This window comes from Hylobates moloch, unplaced genomic scaffold (assembly GCF_009828535.3).
Source record: "Hylobates moloch isolate HMO894 unplaced genomic scaffold, HMol_V3 SCAFFOLD_9, whole genome shotgun sequence".
In the NCBI taxonomy this organism is placed as follows: domain Eukaryota; kingdom Metazoa; phylum Chordata; class Mammalia; order Primates; family Hylobatidae; genus Hylobates; species Hylobates moloch.
In genome coordinates, this window is record NW_026652284.1 from 112,922,087 (window position 1) to 112,949,746 (window position 27,660).

General features: G+C 39.6%; 1 protein-coding gene across 3 annotated transcripts in view; it reads right to left on the reverse strand.

The window, feature by feature from the left end:
- Window positions 1-1,521: 1,521 nt before the first annotated feature.
- DNAAF11 (dynein axonemal assembly factor 11) overlaps window positions 1,522-27,660 on the reverse strand; it is a 103,382-nt gene continuing 77,243 nt past the window's right edge. The window contains exons 11-12 of one of the 3 annotated variants that reach the window (XM_058444416.1): window positions 13,037-13,118; window positions 1,522-1,809 (exon numbers count right to left, since the gene is read on the reverse strand). In XM_058444416.1, the coding sequence (XP_058300399.1) occupies window positions 1,635-1,809; window positions 13,037-13,118 (257 nt within the window). In that variant the 3' untranslated portion in view covers window positions 1,522-1,634. Of the gene's footprint in view, window positions 1,810-13,036; window positions 13,119-20,151; window positions 20,191-27,660 lie in introns of those variants that run through there. The other 2 variants (XM_058444417.1, XM_058444419.1) reach the window with 2 other exon arrangements.

Here is a 27,660-nt window from a genome sequence, read left to right on the forward strand (position 1 = left end):
AGTCGCAGTGATGGACAGATGCAGAGGAACCCAGCCTGCTGCAGCTGATCCTTGATCTCCACCACTGTGTGTCTATCCCATCTTTCTTACCGCAGGCCTGCTGACGAAGGCTGACTCCAAGCCCACCCACCAGGATCTTGGCCATGGACCAGAAGGGCAGCAGATAAATAGAGGCAACAATTTCAGCAGCATGATAATTCCCATAGACCTCTCCACAAGCTCCCAGTCACAGTCCTATTTCAGCTTCTCAGATTCTGTGCAAGTTCTGAATTGTCTACCTGCACCAATGCTTCCTCTTTCAATTCTCTACCTCTCCCTTCTAGAGCTTCACTACCCAGCTCTTCCCACATTTGTGTCCAATTGCATTCCTATAACCAGTCCTTCATTCTCATCATATTTTTTCTAACTGATGCATTTTAGTTACCTGCTAAACATTAGCAGAGTCTTCCATTGGAAGCCTGTTTAACAGAGAAAAGCCCTGTTTGAAAAAGCACCCATCACCCTTGATCCCCTCACTCTGACTCTCCTTCACAGCTCTGAACACCACCTGACATAGTCTGTGTGTATGTATTTGTCTGCTTTGTTACTACTAAATCCCTGATGAACAGAGAGGCTAGCACTCAGTAGTTGCTCAATAAGTATTTGTTGGGTGAATATTTGGGGAAACTGATTTAAATGTTGCTATATCATGATCACAGTAACAGTAATTTGTCCTACAATGTATGTGAAATATTGAATTCATAATGTTCTAGATAAAGAAGAGGTAAGATATTTAAGAAGTAAAGAAGGAAATAGAGGAGGAGGAGTGGGATGGGGAGTAAAAAGGTGAAGAAAAAGAATAAGGGGAGAAAAGTAATTGGGGAGGGAGGGGAAGAAGGAGCAGGGAGGAGGAGAGAGAGGAGAAAGGGAGGAGGAGAGAGAGGAGAAAGGGAAGAAGGAGAGAGACAGGAGGCTCTAAATGTATGGCTGACACTGTACTAAGTGCTTTCTGCAGTTTATCTTGAGACAAACCTGTGAGGCAAGTGTTATTATTCCCAGATTATACATGAAGCCACTAAGGCTCAGAGAATTAAAGGACTTGCTGAAGGTCTTTACAAAGTGATTGAGCTGGAATCCAAATATAGAGTGTCTGGTTTCAAAACTCATATTCTTGCCATTATACCATGCCACCAGAGAAAGCATACACATCATGAGAAGGAAAATGGAAATGCTGTTTAAAATAATATTAAAGTATTCCAATTGGGTCTGAAATTATACCTTTAACTTCTAAGCTTGACCAATTTGCTGAAGTACCAATTTAATACTCAGTCCTTTTATCTATGAATTAATACTTTGCATAAGTAGACAGTTCTGGGATTTATAATCAATGTTTTATGCAATAGTTCTATGATCTTACTAAACATTTTCAATACCAACCCTTTATTATAGGTAAATGATGAGTTATAGCACTTAAGACATACATTTTAATTTTAAGCTAGCTTAAGGGTATTACTATGCAAAGTAAGAGTTAAAACACTGGAGTAGCGATATTGACAAATAACTGTGTTTATCCCAGGAATAATATGCATATGGTCTCTACACCAACCAAAACTGGACCTGGTGGGTCTCAGCCAATGGCAACGCAGCCAGATGTTTCAAATCAGCGGAGGCACTTCAGGGTTGTCTTCAAAGGTTGGGTCTTCCTCACTTGGTATAATTTTGGGTTCAGGTCGTCTTCTGGGTGTGTGTTTTTTCTCTTGAACTATGTTAGTCACATCAGGGAATGAGTGCTTGCTAGGGTCTACTTCTAGTTTCTCCATGTGCTTGCTTCTACCACAACAAAAAAAGACAAACAGAAACTGATACTACATCATTTAAAATTTCAAATAGATTCAACTCACCCATCCATTTATTCAGCAAACATTGGCAAGTAATATCCCTGGAGCATAGAAATAAAAGGAGAGAATGTCCCTAGCATCAAGAAGCTTAGAGCCTTGTAGAATCAAGATTCTGACCTGTGGAGAAGAAAAGTTCTAAAAAAAACAAAAAAAGCAAAAGTTACTGGGCTTCTGCTAATGCACAGGCAGTTGGAGGAGATGTCACCTGTGAAACTCTACCTCCCTAAGAATTTGTATTTGATAACTGAAATGATACAGCAGGCAAAGCCCTACAGCCAAGATCAATAACTGAATCCTTTCAGGCAGCTCTTATTCCTGAATGCAGCTCATCAGGCTTCTGGACCCTCCTGCTTCAGACAATCTAACTTGTAGGGGTTTGGCAGGGGCATCTACACGACAAGTTCAGGTGCATAGCAAAGTGTAGCCCCACAAACCTCTCCTCCCACAAGAACCTGCACCTTCTGCACTCACTCAGTTCTCTCAGCAATAGCAAGCATGAAACAGAAGAAGGGGGCACCTCGGTTGGCCAACGTTCCCAACATCATGGTCAGATAGAAAACTGTAGATAATCAGGTCTCTGAGCTGAATTCCCCGCAATTTTGATTCAATAAGTCTGGAGTTGGGCTCAGTAACCTGTATTTTTATAACGTTCCCTCAAATGATATTGATAATCAGTCAAATTGTTTTGGAATCACTGCACTATTCATTCAAATGTTCATTGAACAGATATATGTTAAATATCTATGATATTCCAGGTGCTGTACAGGCACCAGGGAAATCACGGTCTGTGCAAATAGACAATGTCCCTGGTAATATCTAATAGCACAGTGTAGTGCTCGAACATAGAATTTATGACACTCTTATACACCTGTTTCATTCTTTGTCTGTTTTCATACAATACTGATATATTTGAAGCAAAGATTTTGTCTTTTTCATCTTTTATCCTAGGCATATGGCTGTATTGAATAAATATTGTTGAACAGATGAAAAAAATATTATTTTTCTATTGGAGAAATAATAAAATTATATATGAAATTATCTCTGACCTAAAGAAAATCGCAGTCAATCGAATTCAGGAGCTCTAAACTGATGTCCTCAGACTAAGCTCATTCCGTGAACAACCTTTGTCAGGGGAGGAAGGTTCCATTTTCTTTTGAAAGTGTCAATTGTCTATTTTCCTTGCAACCATCTCCCTTCATTTCTGTAATCTGCCTAGCCCTTGAAGTCATTTGAGTTTTTGATCCTTCACACTATTTTGACAAATACACAAGGACCTGCTGAAGAAAAAATACAAAATATACAAAGAATATAAAATAGTATATTCAGAAGCCCAAACAGCATACCATAAACTCTATATGCCACAGGAGGGAGAAGAAATGGAAAGGGGCTTGTGTAGCCTCTGAAGGGGTGAAAGAGGTGGGAATCCGAAGAGGCCCTGAAAGATGTGAAGGAATGTGGGTGAGCAGTAAAGGGGGAATTAACGCTCCAAAGCAATGAATGGTCATGTCCCGAACACACCTTCCTCTCAGATGCCTCGATGCCACAGTATTCACTGAACCACCTGCCTTTAAAAGAATAGAGTTTTGTGGCATCAGCTATGATGCTGCTTATTCTTTTCTGCATAGTCAGTCATCATAAAGTTGGTGGCTGACTGTGCAGAAAACAGTAAACATGGCAGGCCAGAGATGAATATCTTTAGAAGGTAGGCCTGCAAGGTTTGGCACTAGCTGGTAAGCTGTTCCCTACAGCCACATGAAACTTTCCCTAAACAATCGGGGTCGCTCACTATGCCTTGCAATGTGTGCAGTCAATTTGGTTTATGCTTTCCTTCTGGGACTGCATAACATTGGCACCTGCTAGGCAGAGGGTGCCTACCAGCACCCAACAAAACCCTGAGCATTGAATCTCTAATGAGCTTCCCTGATGGACAACATTTCACATGTGTTGTTGCAACCCATTGCGGGAGGAATTAAGCATGTCTTGTGTGACTCTACAGGGAAAGGACTCTTAGAAACTTGCACCTGGCTTTTTCTGGACTTAGCCTTTTGCTGATTTTGCCTCCTATTCTTTTGCTGCAATAAATCTTAGCCATGAGTGTGATTATATGCTGAATCCCGTGAGTTCCTCTAATTAATCTCTGAACTGGGGATCATCTTGGGGACTCTCAACACACTGCCTTTTGTTGAGCCCCATGCTAAGGCCTTTACTTGTGTCATCAAATCCTCAGACCCAGTGGGAGGACAAGAGGAATAGTCAGCCAAGTTCCCACAGATAAACATAGGCAGAACTAGCTGGGAACTGAATCCAAATCTCTGGTATTAACATCACCCATACTGTTCCTCATAGAAAATTAGGTACCAAACACACAGCATAAAGAGGAGTTTTCTATTCTTGACATTTGGCACATAAGCTTATATCCATCAAAACAAACAGTTCTCCAGGTCAGCATGAATATTGAAACCAATTGTGTTATGACACAGTAAACCCACAACCTGCTAGGCCCTCTTTCGTCTCATTTATTTCTTGGTAATCAAGAAACAAAGTTCATTACTGCAAGTCAAGAGGCAGTAGAGCGTCTAGGGTAGCTTGCAAGATCCTGGCTCCTACCCGCTAAGCTGTTGGCCCTTGTGAGTTACTCAGCCACTTTGTGCCTCAAAGACCTCATCTTTAAAATAGGGATGACAATGAACATAAGGCCGTTGTCAAGATCAAATGAGTTCGTCCATGTAAAGGACACAGAGAAGTGCCAGAAACACAGCAGGCATTCCGTAAGTGTCAGTGCCATGTAGGAAAAGGGTGGCATCAGTCAATATGTACTAGGATATGGATAAGAGTTGGTTATGAAATTCAGTATGCTTTTCGGCACACATCTTTTAGGTGCCCAGTGCCGTAATCAGTGCTAGGAATTTAAAGATGAGTAAGACATGGTGTGTGCCCATAATCAAATGAGGAGGACACACATATACTCAGCTATTTTGCACCAGTGTGGCAAGGGCTCTGCAAGTAGGATAAACAAGCCAGGTTGAAGCACAAGGAGACAATCATCACCAAGGCCTGGAAAGAATTACGGTAGGAATCGTAGAGTAAGGGAACTTGGCACCTGGCACTGGGGGCGGGGTGGGGGTGGTATTTTCCAAGATTTTGAGGAGGAAGAACATTCCAGAGAGATAACACTGGCAAAAGGTAAGAAAACATTTGTTCTGCTTACTCTTAACCTGTTATCTTCAGAGAGTGAGGTACCCAAGGTGGGGATGGGGGAAGGAGCGGGAGTGTCTGGCCCAGTCCAGTGAGGGTAGAACTGGGTAAGTGAGGGAAGCTTGGATGGCTGGGTAAGGTAATCTGTTGGGGAGGCTGCCTGGAGAAGTGTTTAAGGTAAGACGCGGAAAGTCTTTGGCTTTGTGGCAAGTGCCGGTGCTACGACTCTTGGGAACTGGGGTACCTCGCCCGCCACATTTTTCTTTTCACTGTTAGATACTCAAGTAGTAGGGAGTGTGTTTATTTTTAGGAACGTTAGAGACTGATTTCTTTTTCAAGTAAGGGAATGATGTTTAACAACCTATTTATTATATTTAGTGTCATGTAAATGTAATTAGAAAACAGAACACTGACACTACTCCTTGTTACTGCCCTGCTGTCTAAATTTCCAATTTTTCTTTAATTGCTATTTGTCACATACAAGATAATTTACCTTCTCTTTCATTGGCTGCTCACAATTCATGTACTTGTTCATTTGATAAGTGTTTACTGAGTACCTACTATGCACACAGTTTGTGTGTGTCCTGGAGACTGAAAATGAAAAGCTGTCTTCCTATCCTCAATAACCTTACTAAGTAGATAAAATAATATTATTGTTATTAGCAAAAAGAGATGTTATATAATCATTATTGTACTTAAAGAAGCTATATGATGTGTGCCCAAGTGAGACAATTTGACTGACCAAATCAACCCAGTTGTTTTGGTGAATTGAAAGGGATGTGTTGCTGTTTTTAATCATCTCTCAATATAAGTTGGGTATCCCTAATCTGAAGTTCCAAAATCCAAAATGCCCCCAAGTCTAAACCTTTTTGAGCACTGACATAATGCTCAAAAGAAATGCTCATTGGAGCACTTCAGATTTTCCAGTTAGGAATGTTGAACTGGTATCATGCAAATATTCCACAATCTAAAAAAATCCAAAATAAAAAACAAGTCTGGTCCTAAGCATTTTGGATAAGGGATACTCAACTTGTATGTTCACAGTCTTATCTGGTGCTCACACCATCACTGAGACCCCCCATCCCTTCCCCCACCTCACTGATGCAGATGTGGGAGAAGGGAGAGGGGCAGGGGCAGGGGTCCATTAGAAGCTGAAGCTGAGGGTCAGGCTCAGGATTGGGGCAAGCACAGATATATCATTTATTATGTGGTGATTTTAATAACTTTTTAAGCCTTTTTATTGAGCACAATACATGTATAGCAAAGTGTCCAAATCATAAGGTGAAACTTTCATTAATTGAATGCACCGTGGATTAAGAAGCAGAACATTATCAACATTCTAGGAACTCCTACTGTGCCCTTCCAGCCATGATGCCCCCACTGAAACCACCATCCTGGGAGCTACCACTTTGCCTACCAAGCCTTCCTTCTTATGGGGGGTGCTAAGATGAGGATTTGCTATTTGAAACTCCAGAGTTCATCTGTGACACTCAAGGAAAGGCCAACAGAATACAAAGATGCTAACCTCGGGTCTTAACTGCTAAGCTGCCGAACCACCTATAAAAGCATCTTCTTCCAGAATAATCATTATTTGAGGTAATAAAACATCCTACATTTTTAAGTCTATCTTAGGTATTCTATTACTCATAGCCAAATATATCCTGATACAAGTCATGTCCAAATGTCATCTATCAGTACATACAGAAATACAGGGAAAAGAATGCCAACATCTCCCTGGGAACCAGGAATCCCATAACCTAATGTAAATCTTTACATAGGCAAATTAGACCAGTTATGACGTAGCTTTTTATAATTGTAGTTATCATTTAGTATAGTTATTCAGTTATACAAATAATTAATAATGATGTTAATAACAATAGCCACTGACATTGACATGGCACTTTTTTATTTTATTTTTTCAGATGGAGCCTTGCTCCGTTGCCCAGGCTGGAGTGCAGTGGTGCAATTTTGGATCACTGCAACCTCCACCTCCTGTGTTCAAGTAATCCTCCCACCTCAGACTCCCAAGTAGCTGGGGCTACAGGTGCATGCCACCATGCCTGGCTAATTTTTGTATTTTTAGTAGAAACGGGGTTTTGCCAAAAGATGGCCAGGCTGCTTAAACTTCCGACCTCAGGTGATCCACCTGCCTCAGCCTCCCAAAGTGCTGGGATTAAGGGTGTGAGCCACCATGCCTGGCCAGGCACTTTCTAGTTTGGAAAATTTATTCCAAAACAAATGTAGGAAGTTCAAACACCTTCATTATAGTCATTATTAAATAAAGCCCTACTTTTTAATTATTATGTTCTTACTTAAAAGGCTATGATATTTGTGTTTTAAGTATATATCTAAGTTCATCTATTATAATTATTTTGTCCTTGACTTTGAGGAAGAAAGGCCTACCTCATTTCCCAGTATATATCCTGGCTCTCAATAGTAAGCCAAGAACTTAGCCAGTATATTGTCATCTGTGGCACACCTAATTCAGATGTTGTGAGGAATAAACTAAATCACAATAGAGGATTTCAATTACTCATGGATCTCTGGAGTCAAAAACAGTGAGCAGCTAAGCCTGGGGCACTTGAGGATCATAGTAATCTCCAAAATAAAGGGGAGAGGGGCCTTTTCACCTTTGTTTTCCCCGCCTTAATGCCAGAGGCCTCTAGGACAGATGCCCATCACTGGTCTTACCCACCACCTGACTGTCAGAAACATCACTTCTAGAATCCAGTAAGAATAGCTAGCTGGAAGACAAAATCAACAGATTTAACATAATGGAAGTAAGCAAGAAAAAAGAAAATGCCTAAAATCAATCACTAAGTGCAAAACACATCAGAGATTCATTCCTTTTATCAAAAAACATAAAGAACTTTTTTTCTGGTTTCCTAGTAAGCTAGCATATTTGGACCAAAGACTCCCACCTCCCACTGAAAACTTTCTTGAGATCATGAAAGACTTGATAAGATCACAAGGAACTGCAAGGTCAGAAATCAAGGAAAGTGGGAACTCAGAAGGAGGAGCAGAGACCTGAAGTCACCTTTGCCCTGAGAGCACTTGGGGAGCCCTTGAAGTTGTGCTTTGGTCAATCTGACCTTACAGAGTCTGAAGACAGAGGCCAAGGCCCTGAGCATGCCAGGTGGGCAGTCTAATGGGACACCCTCTCCATAATAAGGGTGCAGTGCCAAAGAGCTTCTCTTGTTTTAAGAGTGAATGAGAAGTAAATGCCCACTGCTCACCTCCACAAGGCACTTCGAGGAAAGCTGCTTCAGTGGGGCAGAGGAAAACTGAGTTGTCACCACAAGCTAGAAAGTTTACAGCAGCTGTTGGTTAAAAATCTTCAATCTTGAATTGAGATGAAAGTGGTTCCAAATTGGCAGTGTTTTTCTCTATAGCACATGCCAATGTTCCCCGGCCAAGTACCTCCCAGGCCTCTAAGGAACCACCAGAATATTTTCCTAGGCAGTGGAGTGTGAAGCAAGCTCCCTGTGCACTGGTTACCAGCTTGCCGGAGTCCAGTAAAACAGAACACCCCCATACACAACAGGCTACATGAAGCAGATTTATTACTTATAGACAGGCAGCAGAGGACAACAGAAACCACAGGTGCATTGGGAGCTACACCCCAAGGCTCAGGGAAGCTGCCTGGGAAGCAGATGGCATCTCTTCTGCACATGCCCCACTTGCACCACAGCACAAGGACCCCAGGAAGCAGCCCATCCTAGATTGTATACCCCTGGACCACATGATCACTGGGCTAAAGCGTTGAAGGACGTATGTTTCCGGAGTGGGGAAACAGAACTGAAACAGAACTGAGGCTATTTCAGCCAGCTCCCTCTTATCTCAAGATGTTGTATTCCCAGCACATTCCACAGTTATTCCTGTGAACTACAACTAAGAAAGTGGGGAGAAAGGGTTGGTCCAAGGTCACTCGGAGAACTGTTTTATATGCAGTAGCTCACAGTAAAAAATAAACAACTAGGCCAGGCACAGTGGCTCGTGCCTGTAATCCCAACACTTTGGGAGGCTGAGGCGGGCGGATCACTTGAGGCCAGGAGTTTGAGACCAGCCTGGCCAACATGGCAAAAACCTGTCTCTACTAAAAATACCAAAAAATTAGCTGGGCGTGGTGGCACATGCCTGTAGTCCCAGCTACTCAGGAGGCTGAGGCACAAGAATCACTTGAACCCGGAGGCGGAGGCTGCAGTGAGCCAAGATCATGCCATCGCATGCCAGCCTGGGCAACAAAGGCGAAACTCTGTCTCAAAAAAAAAAATAAATGAACAAAAAAGGCGACTACTCAAGGGAAAAAAAAAGCAAGAGAACCAATAGAATTAGCAAGAACAGAAATAGAAATATAAAAACTTCAGATATTGGAATATGAAAACATGAACTATAAAACCACTACAATTACTATGCTTAAATAACATGTCTCAGACTTCCTAGTAAAAGACGGAAAACGAAAGCTTCCCTCTGGACTTAGCAGAACAACAAAGATGCTGCCCTCACTCCACTACTCAACACTATCCTGGGGCCTTTCCCTGTGCAGTGAGGCATGAAGAGGAAATACAAGAGATAAGGATCAATCGGAAAGCAGGCAAGCTGTGGTTCTCTGCAGGCATACAGAACATCTAAAAGAACCCACAGATACCTTAAAAAAAAATCAGAGAGATCAGTAAAGTTGCTGGCTACAAAATCAAACACAAAAGTAGACTACTTAGTGGTGATGGTTGCACAACACTGTGGATATACTAAATGCCACTGAATTGTACACTTTTAAGTGATTACAGTGGTCCATTTGAGGTAATGTGTATTTTACCACAATGAAAAAGTAAATTGCAATCTATATACCAGCAACAGAGAAAAAAAATAAAATAAATAATACATTTGTGATAGCATCAAAATATCATATACCTAAAAATTAGTAAAACATTAATATGCTTATGGAAAAGTTACAAAGAGATACCAAATAAGATCAAAAAAAGGACAGAGAGATACTAATACTATAAGAACTGTTCTCCCTAAATTGATCTATATGGCCAATACAATTCCAAAGAAAATCCCAATACATACCTGTGTGTGTGTTTGTATGTGAGTAGAAATTGCTTAGTTGATTTTGAAATATATATGTAAGTGCAAAGGGCTAAAATTAGCCAACTCACTCTTCAAGAAGAATAAGGTGAGAGGACATTTCCTACCAGTTTTAAAACTCGTTATAAGACTATGGAAATAAGGAAGTAGAGCAGAATAGAGACCAGAGGCAAACCCATACAGATGTGGACACCTGGTCCACGACAGAGGTGGCCTTAGTAACTAATGTAGAAAGAATAACCATTTTAATAAGAAACACAGGGACAGTAGGGTACCCACACTGGGAACAATTAAATTGTCATACTTTAAACAAACTTAATTCCTGATGGATTAGACGTTTCCTCAAAGTATACCTAAATCTGAAAAGCAAAAGTATAAAGCCTTACAACATAAAGGACTACCTTTATGACCTCGGGGCAGGATGGAATTTCTAGAACAGAACAAACATAAAATAATTAACCATAAAAAAGTTTAATAATTTTGATTGTTTTAAAATCAAAATCTTCTATTCATCAAGTGACACCAGGAAGAGATTAAGAAGGCAAGCCTGGCTGGGTGTGGTGGCTCACACCTGTAATCCCAGCACTTTGGGAGGCTAAGGCAGGTGGATCACAGGAGGTCAGGAGTTTGAGACCAGCCTGGCCAACATTGTGAAACCCTGTCTCTACTAAAAATACAAAAATTAACCAGGCATGGTGGCAGGCACCAGTAGTCCCAGCTACTCGGGAGGCTGAGGCAGGAGAATCGCTTGAACCCAGGAGGCAGAGGTTGCAGTGAGCCGAGATCCTGCCACTGCACTCCAGCCTCCTGCCACTGCACTTGACAAGAGCAAGATTCTGCCTCAAAAAAAAAAAAAAAAAGAAAAGAAAAAGAAGAAGAAGAAGAAGGCAAGCCTGAGGTTTTTATAATCCTGGTTCTACCACTTATCAACTTTGACATCTTGGGCAAATGCCACCTCTCAATCTCAGTAAATTAGAAATAATAGCACTTATCTGCAGTGTTATTCTTGAAGATGAAAGACAGACAACACATAGCATCATGTAGCAGAGTCAGCACTCAATAAATCCCTTCGTTTGGAGAAATTTGTGCATCTTCCTTCATTTTACAGTGTTATGGGACCACAAGAGGTCACTGATGACCTGATGAATAAAACCCTACTCCAGTTGCTCCTCCCCCTCCATTCACTTTCTCCCCAGCATGAGAAACAAACCACTCTGCCAAGAGATGGGGAAGGGGCCTCTTGTGGCCCTCCTGGTGGACAGCTGCATCTACAGTCCTTTGCCTAAAACCAACAACCCTGCCTGACCCCAGTCCCTGTGAGCAGCTTTAATGGGCAGCTGCTTGGTTAATGGGGTTGCCCAGCCTGAAGCTGGGATAACGTGCACAATAGACTTTGCCAGTGACTAAGGAGCACCATAAACTACCTTCACACAGGCATTTTACATGTGATTGTGGTGTGATCATTTCTCAGTCATCAAAATGAAAAAGAAAGGCTTTGCAAAAATACCACAGGAGGGACTACTATGAAGAATCGTGCTAAGACATCTTGAATCCTCAAGTGTAATCACAGTAATGATAGTTTTCCTGGGGTCTGAAAACCAGCTCCGAACTGTTTGCAATGATTTGGCTTTCCATTGCTGATTCCTCACAAATTAGATTCAGACTCTTTCCATGTGTTGATGCTGCTGGGGGTTAATTATGACTGTGAATATTCATAATAGACATAATACCAGTGAATCTTGTATGTGCAATGGAAATCACTAAGCTGGGAAATAGAGTGGATTTCCAAGGTTAAAAACAGCAACCCATTTTCCTGTAGGAATTCAATTGCATACCTGTTGTTCAAGCAAACCCCATGTTTAAAAGTCTCTACAAAACTTCAGCAGTTGTCTTTGAATATACCAATGCCTGACTGCTTTATTATGCAACACATAAATATAGCTCTTGTTCAGGTATTTTTATGATGGTAATTCTAGCATATACATTTGTATCACAAAGATAGTTTGCCTTACTTCAAAATAGATTTTACCATCTGGATGATAAGAGTCTGAAAATCATAAGAAGCAGAAGGACAGTTGGAAGAACTGGGATCTCATTCTAGAAAAGAACTGAGAAAGGGGAGAGCTTTGTGCAAATTACTTTAAGGGATGTCATTGCTTAAGGGAGATTGGCTTGGTTCTGAGGGTCTCCAGGAAGCAGAGCCTGGACCTTCACTTAGGAATCAAAGAGACAGAGGCTGTTTAACAGTAGAGGATACCAAGAAGGGAATGAATCCTCTCTTGAGAGGGTGAGGGTCCTGTTGGGAAAGGAATTTAAGCAAAAGTCAGAAAATGACCAACAGTCAGGAGATTGACAGGAGGGGCCCTAGTACCCCCGAGAGTTGAGGCATCTGTGGAGTGACACACGGATCATAAAAGGGAGGCAGTGACAGCAACGGTACCAGCAAGGTTGTCCCAGCATGTCATGGCTACATGACCTTCAGTACACTCTAAGTTTCTCCCTCCCTCAGCTCCCAAAACTGGAAACTGAGCATAACAATTATGAGGATTAAACATATTTAATATGGGTAAAGCACACAGAATAGCACCTGACACGAAGCAAGCACTTGGTAAATGTTAGCCTTCATCGGTGTTGACATTACCAGTTGTTATAGTATGACGAGACATTGGGACCTGCATATACACAGATTTGATTTTAGGGATGAGGAGCCCTACAAAGCAAGAGTCTATGGTTTGGGAAATAAACATTAACATTCATGGTATGAATCATCTCAGAACTTTAAATAATTGCACAATTTTGGAAGCTGCATTCCAACCAACAAATGACAATGAAGAGAACAATATAATACAGCTAAGCACAGTCTGGGAGGGTGGTACCTTGTATTTGTTTGTTCTCTGCTCCTGTCCGAGGTAGTTTTCATAGCTTTGAATGCTCGCTGACCACCTGTGATTACTTCTCCTACCTGAAATAAAAATGAAACACACACCAAGTGGTGCATTACTCCTTGATGTACCTTTAAAAATATACATATATGTATTTTAAAAGTTACTGAAACATTTTAATTTTTTCTCTACATATTCCATGAAAGACTCAAACTTGAAGCCCCTATATGCAGTGTAGAGAAGGTTATATCATGAATTGTATCTGTTGTAAGAATCTCGCGAAGCCACAAGCTATCTACAACTGCCAAAGGCCAAGCAGGAGATATGGTGAATTCATGTATTTAACAAATATTATCTACAAGACAACAACATGCCAGATACTTTTGTGGGGGGTTGGGGATACAGATGTGATGGAAACACTGCCTTTGAGGTGCTTCTAGTGAAAAGTGGAAAGCACTCTGAGATGGGAGCTTGAATCCTCATTCTCCCAGCTCACTGCGCCCTGGTTTCTTCCGCTGCAAAATGAAGGAATCGGTTTATGATCTGAAAGGCCCCTTTTTGGTCTAAAAAGTCCTATAATTCTAATATTTTTAAAACTAAACAAGCTCAATGCTAAGCATGTTGAAGTCTCAATAAATAAAATGATTCCATTCAACAAACATACTGCAAAAATTATTCAGACCCAGTATCTCCTCTCAAGGAACTCCTAAGACATCAGAGAGGGGAAGGAAAAGAGAACCTGCTGCTATTTGTCAGACTCCAACTATGTGCTAGGCACACACCTACCAATATCAACACTGTATTTCACTTAATTTCTCCACCCTTCAACATTCCTATGAGACAGGGATTGCTAGCAGGAGAAGTTTAAAAACTCTCTTCTCATGTTGCCTGGGTGTGCCCAATATGGGATCTGCCTTTTGTTTTCAAGGAGTGACCTGGAGTGGGTGTCCATTCCCCTCTCCCTCCACCCTCACCAGGTCCTTCTCTATGGCAGGGGAATGACTCATTCACCCGCCACATCTCTCTGATGGGCAGGGTCATTATCTCAAGGATGAGGGCTATCTGCCTTTCTCTGTTCTGCCTGAGACTTGGTGTACTGCACAGCTGTGATCCAGGTTCACGCAACTGATTAAGGAAAAGACTAGGCTTGGACTTCAAGGGTCTATCATCATCTGCCTCCCATCTACTGGCTCAGGCATGTATCTCGACTTACAGTATATATTTGGGAAGGGCATTGGGAGCCCCAATTTAGCCTTAACACTAAGCCACATTCTCCTATCTAAGTTTTACTAGACTGAAGTGTTGGACACTTAATCATATTAATACATGGGGTAATTTGTTTCTTATTTAATTAGAGATTCTTGGTTACAGGCTCCAATAAATCCCCAAAGCCTAGCCCATTGTTTATCATGTGTATGCTTCAATAAATAAATGATGAATGAACCAATGAAGAAATGATTCCCTGTCTGAGACTGCAGCATCAAACTCGGGGAGGTTTGGGTTCTGATGGATGCCCACTCCTAGATGGCAGTCCTTTTCCTGTGTCAACATCATACAGTGGTGCAAGACTAGTCTTTTACATCGTGCAGTTGTATAATTTTCTATTATATTTTGTAAAAATGCAACACGTGTATGGATGTGTGATGCCATGCAGCTCCCTTTCACTGGACACCATGAACATAAGAAGTACATCTTCCTCTTCCCATGGGTCTCATGGGAGGGTGTATGTGCGTTGTGGAAAGATCTTCAGCTCCACCCTTTCAATATAAGCTTTGAACACTAGACTGGGGGAAAATAATACCCTTAACGTCACAAGTGGACGGCAAGACTTTTCCTGAAGCTCCAGAAGAAAAAAATAATGAATGCTACTAAAGACATTAAATATCAAGGCTAGAAGGGTTTGTTCAGAAATGTTTCAAAAGCGATGCAGTCTGCATTACAAAACTCATAGAAGAATGCTACGGAAGAATTGGCAACTAAAGCTACCAAAATAATGTTTACTTCTTTAATAGAAGGTGCCTCATGGAAAGGTTTGTATTATCAAACATGGTTTATTTTGGAGTAGGCTAAGTCTAAAATGTTGTATTTTCTAGGTTTTAAAATAGACTTAATGTAATTTTATTGCTTTCCATTAATTTTTTGCTGACCAATGTTATATTTGTGGATGTTACTTTGGCAGAGTATGAATGTCTATATGGTTTAAATATGAAAACAACTGGTTTTCTTCTTTTTCTTTAACTGAATGAGTGGGATGAATCTAAGTATTTCCTGATCTCCTGGCCTTCCCTTAAGGGAATGAAAAAACTTTTCAGTTGCTATTGATTCCAGTTATAGTTAACCAAATCAGATTCATGTCAATTATAAATTTAAAAAATAGAATTAAGAAGATATTTCTTAACGTTTTATGGAGAATAAAAAGAGACTCTCCTTAGATTTAGAGAAGGAGAGAGAGAATGAGGGAAGGGGCCTCCTCCTGGAAGTATCCCAGGGATGCAGCAAGACCTCCAAGAGATGTGGCTATGTAATACATGTGGAGCAGTGCTGTCCAGCAAAATTTTCTGCAATTCTGTTTTTCAATATTTCCTAATATCTCAATATGTCTGGTGGAAATGCTCTGTGCCATCCAACACAATAGCTACCAGCTGCCTGTGGCTACTAAACACTTGAAATGCGGTTAGTGCAACTTAGAAACTAAAGTTTTGATTTTATTAAATTTTAATTAATTTGAATTCGTTTATTTAGCAAGAGAGATAGGAACATAACCACAGTCAGCCTCAAACCCATGTGTGTTGGTCATGTGATGGGCTACCGGGATTCTTCTTCAGGTGTGAACAACCTTGTCCATACCAACTACCCATAATTCCTCTGTGGCCTAGACCACATGATCTTTTCAGTTCTGGAACTCTTTGCTCCTTCCTTACCATGCCTGGGACCTGGAACTCTCATGTAAGTGTGAGAACTTGGGGGTCTACAATCCAATCTCTCTGATCAATGTGTGATCTAGAGGATACCCCCCTGTGCCTGATTTGGCCAATTGAAAAGACTCAGGTCGGCCAGGGAGCTCACTGAGATGTTGACTGACACCTTTGTTGGGCCTGCATCACAGCTCAACTTCTCCCTTTCCCCACTCTTGGCTTCTTCCCCCCCTTTCCAGGTGTTGACCCCCAGGGCACTTCTTAATACATATTTTGCACGCTTGTCTGCATTTCAGAATCTGCTTCCCAAGGAGCAATGGCACCTTAGCACCTTTTAAATTTCTTAATATTTTAATTCCTTTAAATGAGGTCAATGTTAGTTAAAATTCATTAAAATATCAGCTTAAAAAAAAGAAAGCTCTTGAACCCAAAGTACAAGTTTTGTACAGCTTTACATTGCAATGCATGCACCAATGAGAATGGGAGCATATGCATAATTAGAGCCTTAAAACACCCCATTTCTAACACTGTTATTTGTCACATAATAAGCACAAAGACTCTGTGTTCATGGAAATGCAAATAGAATCACAAATTTGGAACTTTTATTCACAGGGAATTTGCTGTGCACCAGAATCTAAATGTGTTTCTTCTTTTTAAAAGGTATTTTCAGCTCATTTAGTTTCAAAGATTGTTTTAAGCTTAAAAGTTAGAAGGAATTAAGGAGTCAGCTGTAAGCAAAATATTAACACCAACATTCATAATAACACTGAAATTCATCTTAATGCCAACATTCATAATAACACTGAAATTCATCTTAATGTCAACATTCATATTAATAGTAGGTTACCTTTTCTGATAAGATCGAATTTGCCCAAGCAGAGGACTATAGGTTCAGTGTTCCAAGGTTTTGGAATCCTAACATTTGGCTTCCCACTGTACCTGCAGTCCTCGGTTGCTCTTCCTCCAGGAAGCAATGCTCATTAATATCAAACATCGTCTTATTCATTTGTGCTAAATGTGTTTAGGAATGACTAATGGAAAAGTTGTAAGGGCCAAAATATGTTTAGTAAATTAGATAATGTGAGACTAACAGTTTCCTGAATCCACAGAGAGAAATGTAATCAACTACTTGAAAATTCAATTGTGGGATAGGCATAAAGGAACAAATTAACATTTTAATAATGTTACATTATTTTAACTCTCATAGAGCCACACAATTGAAAGTTGGGAGGGAACATGGAGGCAGTAATAGAGTTCACTTTTCTACAGAATACAAAAGTCCATTCTGAGGCTTTTCCGATGCATGACTTTCCAACTTTTGCTTAAATAGTACCTGGGTTGAAGTTTCATTACGTCCCGAGGCAGCACCTGCATTGAGACGATCTATATCAACTATAAAAGTTACTCATATCAAGAAACATAGACTATGTGAGCTGTGTAAAAATACAGTAAACTGATGCAATGAAGCTACTTAGCTCTGAATCCTTATACTTTGGGTTGAACCATAAAAATTGCCAATATCTATGTTTGACCCATAAAAAATGATTTCTTATGGTTCAACTTAATATTTAAGTGAATTTAAATAAAAATGAGCGAACAATAACTCCATTTCAGATGAAGACATGCTACTTGTAAATTAAGAGGGAATGAACAAAGGAAATGAATGTAATCAGGAATACTTGTTAAGAAAGAAAACAAATCAATCTGCTTTAACATTTTCCTGTGAGTTTAGCCTGGCTTCTTAAATAAAAGTATACATGAAAATCACAATAAATTTATCTTTCTCTTGGATATTTCACTTTCTCCTACAGTTTCAACTATTACCTCCATTAAATCTGCTCCAAGAAATATTTACTGAGCATCTGTTATATGCCAAGCATAGGACTGAGAGGCAGATATGGAATGATGGATTAAAAATTATTCCTGATCATCTCATGAGGGAGAAAGATATATAAACAGTTAAAATATATTGAAAAAAGTACAAGTGCTAGATATATGCATAGACTACTATGGAAGCCCAAGGGAGGGAGCCATGCTAGAAAGGATAGAGAGCAGAAATCAAATAAGGTATTTTAATCTGTTCTCACATTGCTATTAAGAAATACCTGAGACTGGGTGATTTATAAATAAAAGGTTTAATTGACTCATGGCTCTGCAGACTATATAGGAAACATGGTGGCATCAGCTTCTGGGAAGGCCTCAGGAAACTTACAATCATGGCAGAAGGTGAAGGGGAAGCAGGCATGTCTCATATGGCAGGAGTAGGAGTAAGAGAGAGAGGAAGGAGGTGCCACACACTTTTAGACCACCAGATCTCAAGAGAACTCTATCACGCAGCACTAGGGGGATGGTGCTAAACCATTAGAAACTGCCCCCATGATCCAACCATCTCCCACCAGGCCCCATCTCCAGCATTAGGCATTACATTTCAACACGAGATTTGGGTGGGGACACAAATCCAAATCAATCCTGTTGTGACGCTGTCTAAATGTGCCTAATGGCCATTAGAAGACTTATTGGGGGCTGTGAGGTTTGATATGAATTTTAAAGGATAAGCAGGAATTTTCCAGAAGATGTAAGTCATGTAGTAGATGAGGAATATTCCAGAAAGAGAAAACAAGCATGAGTAGAGACAGGAAAGTAAATGACCACACAAACTAGCATGAAATATGTGGCAGACTGTAGCTGGAGAGAAGGCTGAAAAACAGACAAAAGAGAGATTTGGGGGAATTTCTTTCATGGCACTTGGACTTTGCATAAGTGGTGATGAGAACTTTGCAGTGCTTTCTTCCCAAGTCACACAGTTACTCACCTCAGCTCAAGAGTAGTATTTTCCCATGTCCTTATTTTCCTTAGACAAGGTGTGTGATGTTAACAAAAATACTAACTCCAGTGGAGTGATAGCTTTTGAAAAGTGTCTTTTCCTCTTGCCTAGCTAGATAAAAATACTTTCCTTTCTCTTTAGACTATTTTAGTCAAATTTCTGTTCCTGCACCCAACCTCACTCTGAAAATACTCATGACACACAATCCTATTGGGAAACTGTCTAAATGTGCATAATGACTGTCACAGAGATTCTACAAATTCACACATTCAAATCATTGGCTAATTGTGCTGTTCTGTTGGGCTTTAGTTTGCCTACAGACCACCATTTCTCTAGGAGACCACTGTCTCATAGGAGGTAGGTCTTGGACTCTGCATTTAAGATTACTTAGCGTTTATAGATCCTCTTAAAAGGGGTCATTTGCATGAAATACTATCCATTATCCACAAGTGCCCCAGAGTGGAAGATCATGAAAGTTAACATGAAGGTTAAGGGGATGGTTTCTTAAAATGAACTGAACATTAATAAATGATTTTTACACTCTTCAGTGCAGACCTTTGCAGTATTTTCATGTGGGTGTGACATGGTGTCTTAATGCATAGTACAGATGCTGAACCTGTTTGTCCTCATATCCATTGCCTGCCCTGTCTTTGCTCTGCTCTGTAAATCACAGGAAGACAGAACCCTGCTGGCTTCACTATCACTATCCACAGAACCCTGCTGGCCTTCCATGTTAACTGGCTTCCACCTGGGCCTGGCCAATGGGAGGCAATGGAGGGAAGCTGGAGGGCCAAGAACCCTACATGCTTTCACAACCCCTGTCTGCATCAGCAACTTCTCCAGCAGTGATAGAGTCTACTCTGTGGCTCCAGGCCCTGCCCAAGAGGGCTATTGCAGTTTTGGTTTCTTTCAGGTGACCTTTCCAGGTGACCTTGGTGTTTGCTTTCTGCCAACACCAACTTCTCCCTCTGTCCCAGGAATAGTGGTAACTTCCTGATGGTACACATTTTTTCCTTTCTTTGGCTTCTCAAATCTCCTATTACCTGTGTAATATGTTTCCTGAATTACTTCTAAACAATAAATTCCCTTATAAATCCTGTACTGTATCCAATACTCAGGTGTTTCCTGATTTCTCATTAGACCCTTTCTTATTTATGTTGTGTTTCTCACACCTTGGGGTGCTCATTAAAACAAGATTCCCACACCTTCTAGTTAGAATCTGCAGATAGTGGCCTGGGAATCTAGTTTTTAGCAAGCTCTCTCCAGGTGATTCTTAGATTAGGTGAGTTTTGAAAACAGTCCTAGCTGATACTGCAGCTTCCAGGCTTTTCTGAATGCAATTTAATTTATACAACCCACACTTACAAGATGCCTGTAGTGTCCCAGAAATTGTTCTAGGAGCTGGGATGCTGTGGATGAACCAGAAAAACGTGGTCACTGCAATGATGAAATATTTTACATTGCTATTCAAAATTATATACTTTGATCTACAGATGAGAGATAATAATTGTATAACACTCCATTTTATGTGTGCACTATCATTTAACGGACTGGTTTTGAATAGTTAGATTGTTTCCAATTTCTTATATCATGGTATCTACCCATGTACATAAATTGTATATTGTAATGATATACCTAACTATTTTGTTAGGAGAGAATCCAAATTTAGAATTATTAAGTCGTAATATACATTTTAAGGCTTGATATGTGTCAATAATTTTGTTCCCAAAAAGATTAAATCATTTCCTATTTTCTCTAGCAGTTTATGAGAGTACTCTTTCAATGAACCCTCATTAGCATTGAACTAAAAAACTTCTTTTTAAATAGGAATTTGGCAGGAGTGGTTGCTTCTAGAAAGAACTAGATGGTTGGGGAAGAGAGATTAAAGGAAGGTTTGCTTTGTACTGTAAGTTACTTAATACTTTTGGATTCTGTCCTATAAATATATATTATCTATTTAAAAATAAATAAGAAGCAGTAAAAAGTTTTTAAATGTTTGATAATAAGATGAAAAATATAATATTTTATTATAATATATAATGGAAATTTCTCATATCTTTTGTGTTTGTTTTGTAACTGTCGTTTCCCACCTTTCTATTAGAGTTTTAATTGTTTCTGAAATACTTTTATGAATTTACACATATTATCCTTCTTTAGTCTTTTGTGGTTTATTTTTCTGGCAATGGGACATATCAGCATTTAAAAAATTGTATCTTAACTTGTTTATTTTACCTCACTAAAATGTAAACTCCATGAGGACAGGAAGTTCTCTGTTGGGCACGTGGTAAGCCCTCAACAATTATTCGTTGAGTAAATAAATACACAGATGAAATGCAAGTGAAGAAAAAGTATTTACTGAATGGTAGATTTTGACATACAACTCTTACATTGTAAATAATGAAATAATTATTTAATTATTGTAGATTGTAAATAATTAAGACTACTGCTTTTCCTTGGTGATTTTTAAAATTACTTTATGTTTAGAAAATACTTTAAAGAATGAAAGTAGATATTTATCTTTATTTATTTTCTTAATGCTTTTAAAATAATACTCAATTCTTTAAAATCCATATGAAATTTATTTTGGTGTCTGGTGTATTTGATGAACTAAGGTTTTCCAAATAGCCAATATCCTCCAATTTTATTATAAAATATACATTTATGTATTCACTCAATTTCAATGAACAGGTATTTTTTTGAGTTCTTACAACACGCCACTGAACTAGACACAGTTCTTGTTTCAGGGAGCTTATGGTTTAATAGAAGAGAAAACAAGTCAGCACACAGCTTTAGGGCAGTGAGATTAATACTAAGACAGAGAATAAATGCAGGGTTCTGTAGGAGCATTGTGGACAGACATATCCTAGCTTTGGGGGCTCAGGGAAATTTCCCAAGGGAGTGTTATCTGAGCTAGAAAAGGAATATCCAGTTGAAAGGAGGAAAAGTGCCTCTCACAGAGAAGGAAAAACTTGCACAAAGGTAAGAGAGAATGGCAAGTTCCTGGAACTGTAAGCTGTTCCATATTCCTAATGCATGGGCTTTAGAAGGGGAGACAGTAGGAGCTGAGGTTGTGGATGTGAGCAGGGTCTACAGCATGCAGGAATTGTAGGCCGTTTTAGCAGTTAGTACTTTATTCTAAAGATGAGAGGGACCTCACTAATAGGCTTTATAAAAGGAGAAACTGGTACCATAAAGTCTGCATTTTTGGAAGGTTGCTGGAAAGCAAAGTATATATTGAAATAAAATATGAAAAGAGGAAGTTTATTTATAATACCATTGTAGTAATAAGGTAAGAGATTATTGTTATCTCTGCCCAGACAAAGACAGTGGCAATAAAGAGAAAGAATGAATTTGAGGTATGAAGGAGGTAAAATCTAGCAGACTTGAATGTAAAGAGTGAAGATAGAGGGAGATGACAAAGATGATTTCAAGTGGGCGGATGAAAGGGATTTGGGAGGTATAGTAAGTTTGGAAGGGAAATAGAGTTCACATTTTAACTGAAAATCCTGCAGATACATATTTAAAAGTCCATCATATTTAGGAAGTAACCGAAGCCAATTCAATGGATAAGATCAATCAGGAGAGGGTAAGAATGAGGAGAGTTGAGTAAGAAACACACAAAAAAGTGAACATTTAAGGAATGAGCAAAGGAAGATGTACTTACAAAAAAAGACTGCAAAAGAATGGACAGAAAGGTAGAAGAAAGGAGTACGTGATTATATAAAACTAAGAGCAAGATTAAAAGGAGGAGGAGAATCCAACAGTATCTCATACGACGGAGAAATCAAGTAAAGTGAGTGTTCCGAACTTCCTATTGAGCTCAGTAAAAAAAGATATTTTTGTTCAGTATGATAGAAGTTTCTGACAGATAAAAATAATAAATGTCAAAGAATATATACATATATATGTTCATATACATGTTCATATATATGTTCATATATATATATATATATATATATATGTAATGCCCAATGACTTTTACCTTGAAAATGACAAATTGCTGTTGAGAGACAAATTTTAGAACACCCATAAGAGAAATCTCATGACCATACATTGGCAAACTTAATAATGTTAAGATGTCAGATCTTCCTAAATTGACCTACAGATTCAATAAAATCCTAATTAGCATCCCAACCATGTTTTTGTATGAAAATTGATAAGCTGATTCCTAAATTTATATACAAATACAAATAATAGACAAAATGATCATCAAAAAGAAACAAAGTCATAAGAGTTGCAGCCTTGAAGGTTTATTATAAAGCTAAAATTATTAGCATAGGGTAGTACTGGCGTAAGAATAAAGAGATCAACGGAAAAAAACACAGGCCTAAAAATAGACCCTTCTTTATGAGGCCATTGATTTTTGACAAAGGTGCCGAAGCATCTCAATGGGGAAAGTAAAATCTTTTGGGCTAGATCTTCAAATCCATAAGAGAAAAAAAATGACCCTTAACCACTACTATATACCATCCATAAAAATCCATCTGAAATGAATCCCAGACTTAAACGTAAAAGCTAAAAGGGGAAAGCTTCTAAAAGAAAATGTGGGAGAATATCTTTAAAGCTAAAGATTTCATAAACAGGAAAAAGGAAGTAATCACCAAAATAGAAATAAAATATGAGAATTCACCAAAGCCAAAACTTCTGCTTATTATACAAATAATAAGCAGAATAAAATAATAAGCAAATGACTGGCTGGCTGACAGAAAATGTTAAAAAAATCAGATAAGGAATGAATAAGGACATTTGGGGGTTTCATTCTTCAACTAATATTTATTTGTTGTAATATTTCTTTACCAGAAGGCAAGTACTATTCCAGTCATTGGCTGAATCAAGGTCTCTACTCTCATAATCCCCACATTTAGATAGGTAAAGACAAATCATACAAAATTTAACAAATAAGGCAATTTCATACAGTAATCAATACTGTGATCAAATAAACAAAGTAATATGGCTGAGAAAGATGACTGAGAGATTGTGACTGGCTATATTAGCTCTGGTATTCAAAAAAAAGTCCTTCTAAAAATGTAACATTTGAGCCCAAACCTGCATAATACAAAGGAGACAGATGTTGATATGGTTTGACTCTGTGTTCCCACCCAAATATCATCTGGAATTGTAATCCCCATGTGTCAAGGAGGGACCTGTAATCCCCCTGTGTGGAGGGAGGGAGGTGATTAGATCATGGGGGCACTTTCTCCCATGCTGTTCTCTTCTTAGTGAGCGAGTTCTCAGGAGGCCTGATGGTTTTATAAGGGACTCTTCCCCCTTCACTTCCTTCACAGGCTCACCTGCTCTCATGTAAGATGTGCCTGCTTCCCCTGCCACCATGAGTGTAAGTTTCCTGAGGCCTCCCAAGCCATGCAGAACTTTGAGTCAATTAAACTTCTTTTCCTTATAAATTACCCAGTCTGGGGCAGTTCTTTATAGCAGTGTGAGAACGGACTAACAAAGGAAATTGGTACCATGAATGGGGGTGGTTTCCCCCATGATGTTCTTGTGATAAGGAGTGAATTTTTACGAGATCTGATGGTTTGATAAATGGTAGTCTTTCTGGCTCCCTCACACACTCTCCTGCCGCCATGGTCCAAGTTTGCTTCCCCTTCACCTTCCACCATGATCTGGAGGTCTCCCCAGCTACGTGGAGCTGTGAGTCAATTAAACCTCTTTCCTTTATAAAGTACGCAGTCTTGGTTATTTATTTATAGCAGTGTGAAAACAGACTAATACAGATGTAAACAGAGAAAGGGGCAGAAACGCTCTTGGCAGAAAAAGCACAGAAAACACAAAAGTCCTGCCGGTGGGAACAAGGTTCCAGAAACTTATTGGAACCTTCTGTATTCCAGAACCTTATTGGAACCTCCTGTGTTTCAGAACCTTTTTGGAATCTTCTGTGTTCCAGAAAGAGAGAGAGATAGAGAAAAAAAAAAAAAGCTGTGTCCAGAATATGAGAGGAGAAAAGTGGAAGAAGGTATCAGAAACATAGGCAGAAACTACCTTGTACACAGCCTTCTGGGCCACAAGAAGAAGTCTGAATAGATTTCAAGTGCCATGGAAAGCCATTGGTAGGTTTCAACACGGGAATAAAGCTATTATTTGCAAGATGTACATTTTTATTTTGCAAAATTTACTTCTTTAAAAAAAATAAACAAATAACAACCACTTTGAAATAATTACACCTGAGCACAGACAAAAGACTGAAAAGAAACAAAACAAAATGTTTATCCAGATAGTGGGACCATGAGTTATTTTTTTCTTTACATTGTGTTCTATTTCTACAGTCATAATTTCATAATAGGAAAGAAAAAATATTTTAAAACACAACTATAAACAAAAAAGTAAATAAAAGGGCATTCTGGCTTCTCTATGGAGAAAGTATCAAAGAGGGGAAAGAACAGAGCCGGGCAAACCGTGAGAAGGCTGTCCAAGGTAGTCCAGTTGGGGGAGGACACTGGCTTGATGGGACGTGATGGTAGGAGGTGGTGCTAATAAACTGAATTCAGGATATATTTCGGTAGTGGTGCCCGCAAGATGTAGTTAAGCATGCCTCCTAATCATTGACTTGAACAATTGGGTATCAGTTGATGGCGCCATTTTCTGAGACAAGGCTGACTATGGGAGGAGCAGGTCTGCAGAAGGAAATCATGGGTTCATTTGGCTATTTTAAATTATTGAGGCTGGATGTCAGCAAGATGGCAGGATAGGAAGCCCATGCTGACCATGAATTCATGTGGCCCGTCAATTGGCAGGTGCATACAAAATGTCATTGATTCTCAGGCCCATAGTTTGCTAATATTTATATTATGAGGAAAATTTTTAAAGATGTAGTTACTGATATGTATATGTAAAATCAACACTGACAGTTACACAAGGCAGTTATGTGGCCTTGAGTAACCAGAAAGCAAATCTAACTATCAACTGATTCCTTCAAAATTATTTTCTACTTGGAAGGTCACTCTTCTGACCTTCCCCCATAGAAGATCATCCACACACTGCAGTTTAAAACTGAAAATATTCTATGAAGTTAGGACAAACATTAAGACTGAGAATAATATATAAAATGAAAAGAAAATTTTCTTTTACAATCTTGCTAGAGACAGTCTCTAAACATGCTGGAGAGGGTTTTGTGCCTTAGGAAAAAAATGACATCCTGAAGTCAACCCTACTGTCTGACCTGCAGGCTAAGTACCCAGGACTTGAGGCTTCTCCCACTCACAGTAGTGGTGTTCACAGTAGGTGATAAAGTGAACAAATAACCAAGCTGACTTGCCTAAGCTACTTTAGCCTCACTGCCTAGGAGAAAGCCTCAATATCAGGAACACTGGAATGAAACAAAGAGAAACACTCCCTCTCCTGTTGCCCCCTGTAAGGATCCAGAGTGATGGGGGCATCAGCCTGGTTCCCAGCCTCGAAGGGACTGTGGTGAGATCTGTCCAACTATGGACAGCTGTGCAGGGAATTGCCACAGTCTATGGCTTCTCCCAGTTGCCTTGAATTGTTGTCTGATGTTGTCTTATGTTTTCCTCCTCATTGCTGGCAATTAGAAGAATGACCTGTCACCCACCCCAACTGGCCAATGGGAAAAAGGGACAAAGCCCATTTTAAGTGGCAACTTTGCAGTTCTGTAGAAGCTATGAAACCAAGTCACAGAAAGACAGTGTTTGGAAACTTTGCAGTCAGGGACAGAGACATCACTTGACCAGTGGAGAGCTAGCCTTGGGTCACCTCTTATTTTATTTTTTAAATAACCATATACAGATTCATGGATATAAAGAATACAAGAAAGATGCAGTTGACGGGTCTGTTCCAAGATGTGGCTGTTCCCCAGAGCCCACCGAGCACTGCCATTCTTGAGAGCACCACCTGCCCTCTGTGTGGCCCTGAGGAGCCTTCTCCCTCATACCTAGGAGCCTCACCTCGCAACGGGAGGCCTGTGAGTTTCCATTGCCCGCAAAGCTGATTCCATTCTTGGATCAAGGTCAGCTATGCAGGGAGCTCCTGGTGAGATCTGACTTACCTTCTGAGCAGCTAGGGCCTGACCTTCATCTGGCATCTACTATATGTTTATTTTGACAAGAATGTATGAAGTTGGCAGCAATAGATTTCATTATTTAAGTGACATTTGTTTATTTCACTTCCAGGAAACACAGAAAAGAGAAAAGACAACCCCTTGGTCGGGGAGGAGGCCAGGCAAGGTTTTAGAGAGGATGCCCATGATTTGGAAAAGAGGCTTCTCTATAACCTTGAAGAAAACAATTATCTGCAAATAATGTGTAATTCCTTGTCCCCCAGTTGACAACAAGCTGGGTAACTATGCAGGTTATCTTCCAATTAAAGTGGCATGAGGAATCATAGAAGAAAGGATACATTTTATTGTATCTACTTTTGATCCTCAACAATTTTCTTAGTGGGGTTGGGGGGGAATTTCACAGGAGAATAAAGACGGCTAAGATACTGATACTCATGAAATATCCTAAACCACTTCCTTATTTTAGAGTAGAAATATTGGGAACAAAATTTTAAAGGTGAAGCACTTTACTATATTAAGCTGCTAATGATCCAAAAGCAATCTGGCTGTAGATGAAAATTATGAGGCATTGTTTGTGTTCATTTGGAAACATACCCTATGATTTAAGGCAACATCAGAATTTCATTTCCTCTTCTGCAAAATGATAATCACCCCTACTCCATAAGATGTTCAAAGTATTCAACACTGTGTGTGGCACATGGTAAATGTTCAATAAACAGTAGCTATGTCTTTGTCTTTATTATTAACTGGCATAAGGATAAGAGCAAGAGCCTAAATGGTGTGTCTAAATATCACATTTATTACAGGATTCTGAAAGAAGAGAACTAATGACCCCAATCTAGTGTTTTCC